This window comes from Bombus vosnesenskii, unplaced genomic scaffold (assembly GCF_011952255.1).
Source record: "Bombus vosnesenskii isolate JDL3184/JDL3185 unplaced genomic scaffold, Bvos_JDL3184-5_v1.1 scf7180000015491, whole genome shotgun sequence".
Lineage (NCBI taxonomy): Eukaryota > Metazoa > Arthropoda > Insecta > Hymenoptera > Apidae > Bombus > Bombus vosnesenskii.
Genome location: NW_022884019.1, coordinates 29,106 through 33,889, shown reverse-complemented (window position 1 = coordinate 33,889; position 4,784 = coordinate 29,106). Strand labels below are relative to the sequence as shown.

The following is a 4,784-nucleotide window of genomic DNA, read 5'->3' as shown; positions in this document are numbered from 1 at the left end:
CCCTAATAACATATTTACAATAAATATTATCGTTCTATTATACTAATAATAATGAAGGAATACTTCAAACAACACAATAACATATTTGGAATTTGGAGAAATATTACGATATTTTCTACTTAGAAAACATTGAAATAACGTGATATACGTACCAAGGGGAATTAGTTGTAGCTAGAAGAACTACATTAGAATTCTCATTAGACACTAATCCATCCAATCTAGAAAGAAGTTCTGATCCGAATCTCTTTGCAGGTTCAGACAATATACAGTCTCCTTTATTTGTGGCGATCCAGTCAATCTCGTCGATAAAAATAATTGTAGGCGAATGACTATAGGCAAGTTCAAATAATACCTGTTCAGTTTAACAAATGTATTATTCATTAAATATTATATTCGAAATTCCTTAAATTCATTGCCTCATCACGAATATGATATCATTTCGTTTTCCAAACAACTATTCTATTTATATATAAATGACGAAAAATAAAATCAAGTCTTTTTATACCTAGAATCTCTCCTTCATAGACAAAGGAACAAAGAGACTTACATAGACAAAGCAACTTACACGTATATACTTCTCGGAATCGCCTCTCCATTTGCTGACCAATGAGCTGGCAGTTATGTTAAAAAAGGTGCAATGACATTCTGTCGCGACTGCCTTCGCTAACTTCGTTTTCCCTGTTTTGTATATTTCTTGTAAACACGTACAGAAATGAAAAGAATATGAGTATCTTACCTGTACCAGGTGGGCCGTACAGCAAAATACCTTTCCAGGGGAAAAACGGGCCATCAAAAAAGATAGGATACTTAAGGGGATACACAACGGCCTCCTTAACAGCGGTTTTACATTCCTCTAGGCCTATAACGTCATCCCAATGTACATTTAATTTGTTTACTATGATCTCCTGTGACGATACAAAGATAAAATGGCGTCTTCTTAAGTAAGTGTTACGTAATTTGATATTTGAAGCGTTACTGAAATCACGTCATCGTCGATATACGTTGGACGGTTTATCGACGGGAATTTTATCGTTTAAAAGCTTTACGATACGTATATTAATCGAAAATAACTTACGCATGAGATGGCCTCAGCCTCGTAATTCCGGATTATCTGAATAAAGCTTTTCAATGCATTTCAATATCTTCGATTGCATGGATTGTTCCATTGGGACGTTAAATAGCTCTTCTGATGAACGTCGATCACTCTCATTGGGGAATATTGACGTCACTGTCACTGCGAGATTAATATGATTCGTGTTGTCATCAGTTATCTTCTGCTGTAGATTCGTCTCTTTCACAGGCTCACTTCTCGCTTGTTTACTAACAGATTGGGCTTTTGTCTCAATACTTCTACAAACACTGGATCATATTGTAATACGATACGTTGAATACGCTGAATACCGTTTAATATCGTTAAATAATTTAAATTCTTACGTTTTGCTTGCATTTGTCACTTCCCTCGTCATTTCCCTTCTAGTTATTTTCTTACACAATATGGGATATTTTTGAAATTTCATCTTGTAATAATTTTCATACTCTGCAACGATAATTTCCAAATCGATGTTGTCGCAAACCCGACGTTCGGGAGATAGACGAGCTTCCCGGAATAATACATCGCTAACGTCTATATACATAAAAAAATGTAGTTTTTAATTAATTATAGTTTTTAACTAATTAAAAATATTTTTCGCAATGACTGAACACTATAAGATAACCATCAAACAACTGTTTTATCTCTAGGTAAGACAGGCAAAAGAATGTATTTACTATATAAATCCTCGAAGATAATTTCTTGTCTTTTGCTTTTTAATTTCCAATTTTTAGATGGATAAGAATAATTTGAATTTATATTTCATATATTTGTTTATAACTAGTTAATCTACATTATCGATTGAGTTATTCTTAACTACTGAATTCGACTGGTTACCAGTCTGCTCTCCGCGATGTCCGCCCATACCCTGGCGCTCGATCGGCCTGAACATCCTGCTAACGGGAAACGGTAAATGCAGAGCCTTTGGCTCATGTCGTTCACGTGTTCCCCAACGCATAGAACTCGACATCCCAGTGCTCACGTTTGTTCCTCCACAGTTCCAGCTTTTGCGGTTCCTTTTGTCTTCGGCGACCAACTGTTCCGTTATCTTCCGCGAAACGTTCAGCCCAAAATGTATCGACAGCCTACTCGAGGTGAGTTGAAGCAAAGTTGCGGATACTATGTGGGTGATCAGCTTATTAAGAGAACTGCAGCAATATTACAAATCAAATAACAAAACACACTCGTCTGTGACGTGGAAATTCTAAAATCTAAAATCTAGAATATTCCTTACCTTTTTTCGCAGATTATAAAATATCTTATTCATACTACCTTGCATCGATAAATCACCGTTCATAGTGATTCTTTCAAATCGCCTATCGTTTCTCAATGGATACGAGAATTTCCGTTTATTACTTTAAAAACAACCCGTCCATTACGTTTCTCTTAAAAAATTCTTTTAACTCCGTTGAAAACCGAGCATCAAACAAGAGACAAACGATTTGTTGTCGTGGAAATGTTTGGTTCACACATAAGCAACGCACAAATATAATGATAGAATAGCTGAGTGTGTGTACTGTATAGTGAGATGGATGCAACATGGAAATAGAAAGAGAACACCATGTATAGATACTTCCTGTCCTTGTTTAATCAGCATGCACACTAGTGGACACTGACGCTGCTCGTATACCGCTGTTACATATTTCCTGTACAAGTGCGCGTCATTAGACAAGGACGGAACATCCTCTCTCTACTTCTCTATCGCGTTTTTAGTTCGCTCACGCGCTCTGTACTTATATTTATTACATTTCCACCATAAGCAGCGGCCGTGCAGTGACTTACAACAGTTCCGAACGGTTCCATCCTGGGCGGACGGTTAATTGCGTTCGGTACTTCGAGGCAGGAAGGTGAGTACAGAATCGCTCCTCTTAGTACTCTTATTAGAAGTGTTATCATCGAATATAAGTTTTTTCAATAAATCCTTATCGTTTTACAATCTTTCTAGAATACAATGACGTCAGCAATCGATCATTTTCGCGAATTTATTGTAAATTAATTGGGGGAATATCTGGAGTTCTTTATCGGTTTCGACTGTAAAATCAGCAACTATTCGACTTTTTCATTCATAATTGTGACATTTTCGACTCTTCCGTTGCCAAGACCCTCTTGAGAGATTTTTGGCACGTTCCATCACCCTTGTTAAACGAGTGCACATTGGTGGATATATTGATTTTAAAAACCAATACGTGTACGAGATTTATTATCTCACTGGGACAAAGAAACCCGTTTTATTCGCGAATTTTCCGTGTTTCTTCTTAATTTTCGTGAGTGTCTGGCGCGGAGCATTATTTGAATGAACTTTTCATCGTTCAGATTATATTTCGTTTAAAAAGATTGAAATTGATGTCGAGAAGAAATGAAACAAGGTGCTCGGGCATTCTTTCGTTTCCCGGGGAAAGAGAAATATGAAAAAAACGGTCGTTCTTCCTTCTGCCATTTTCGTCCATTACCAAAATGGCATGACCCAAGTGTCCCGGGCCCCAAATCAATCAAGCGAATTTTGAATAATTTTTGAATAATATCCAGTTAATAATTTGTGAAACAAATTAATTTCATTTTATTGTTGGAAACAAATTAGTTGGATTTTTCTTTCTTTAGCAGTTTTTGCCAGAGTTGACCTGACGTGCTACTTCAGTTTCCATCTTCGCTTCCCGAAACTTCCAACGTCCTTGGTGTTGGAGTCTCCTTGCCCAGGTGAGTACATAGCTTCTAGATACTCGTCGCTGTTCATCCTTACGAGCCTCTCGAGCTTGAGTTGTCAATTGTTCTCGTTAAAGGAAGAGAAGCTCGCGACAGATGTTATCGAACAAATCGTTTATTCTCGAAAAGTTCGAACTTGTTCGTTGCGTTTGGATATATATGGACGGACGCCATTTTTCATGACATCATCATGATTTGTCATGTCGTGAGTATAGCTTCTGACTACCATATGTTTGTGATTTATGTGAAATTTGACCATTATACCGTGATAGAATAATATTTCCAATGAATTATAAATATTTTACATTGTGAATTATAAATATTTGTTACAAATTATATCGTACTTGAGGTGAAAATGAACCATATATCTGCTTATGGAATACGAGGTAGTAAATCATTCGAAACATAATAACGATTAATTAAGCACATATACAATAACGTTTACGAATGAATATTGCGAATTATTGTATGGCTTTAATGCGGTATTTAATGTTTTGATTGCGGTCTTTGAAATGGTATCATAGGTGCTGAGATAATATCGCGCGAAAAAGGAAAGACCAGTGGTTAATATTGCAGGTGCACCAGTGCGTTGCGCTCGTCGAGGGTGGTTTTGACGCTGGTGCCGAGGAAAGACGCAGAACGTGTTCGATCGACCCGCGAACGTAGCCTTCTTTTTTTTTTTGTACGTGGAGAAATCCTCATGGACACTCCGCTGCTGCAATAATCGCGTAACAGCAGAGTAGTGTCGGACTCCTACCGACTAAAACTCCACGATGACCATCTTATGCGCGTGACAGGGGTGCTCCAGGAACCTCTTATGAATTAACTTCAGTTGCATCCCCTTCTCGCGTTGTCTTGTTCGAGCCGGCTATTGAGTGGGCGTTAGGGGGAGGTCGTTGCCCCTAGTGCTGTCACTTCTTCTGGTCGTAGTCCGTTGGGGCGGTGGCGGGGCGGCTCTGGGTCGTCTGACTGCCATCCTTCTCCATCGTCTTAT

The 4,784-nt window shown here is 38.0% G+C and overlaps 1 protein-coding gene and 1 long non-coding RNA gene across 2 annotated transcripts; both read right to left on the bottom strand.

The window, feature by feature from the left end:
- Window positions 1–288: 288 nt before the first annotated feature.
- On the bottom strand, window positions 289–924 carry LOC117241236. The gene is made up of 3 exons (XR_004494929.1): window positions 737–924; window positions 566–678; window positions 289–352 (listed from the first exon to the last, which is right to left on the bottom strand). It is a non-coding gene; the product is annotated as an uncharacterized LOC117241236 (long non-coding RNA).
- A 164-nt stretch (window positions 925–1,088) lies between these two features.
- Window positions 1,089–1,790, bottom strand: LOC117241235 (katanin p60 ATPase-containing subunit A-like 2). Its single transcript, XM_033507202.1, has 2 exons — window positions 1,435–1,790; window positions 1,089–1,359 (listed from the first exon to the last, which is right to left on the bottom strand). The coding sequence occupies exons 1-2, from the start codon at window positions 1,632–1,634 to the stop codon at window positions 1,089–1,091; spliced, it is 471 nt and encodes a 156-aa protein (XP_033363093.1). The 5' UTR covers window positions 1,635–1,790.
- Between the last annotated feature and the right edge of the window lie 2,994 nt (window positions 1,791–4,784).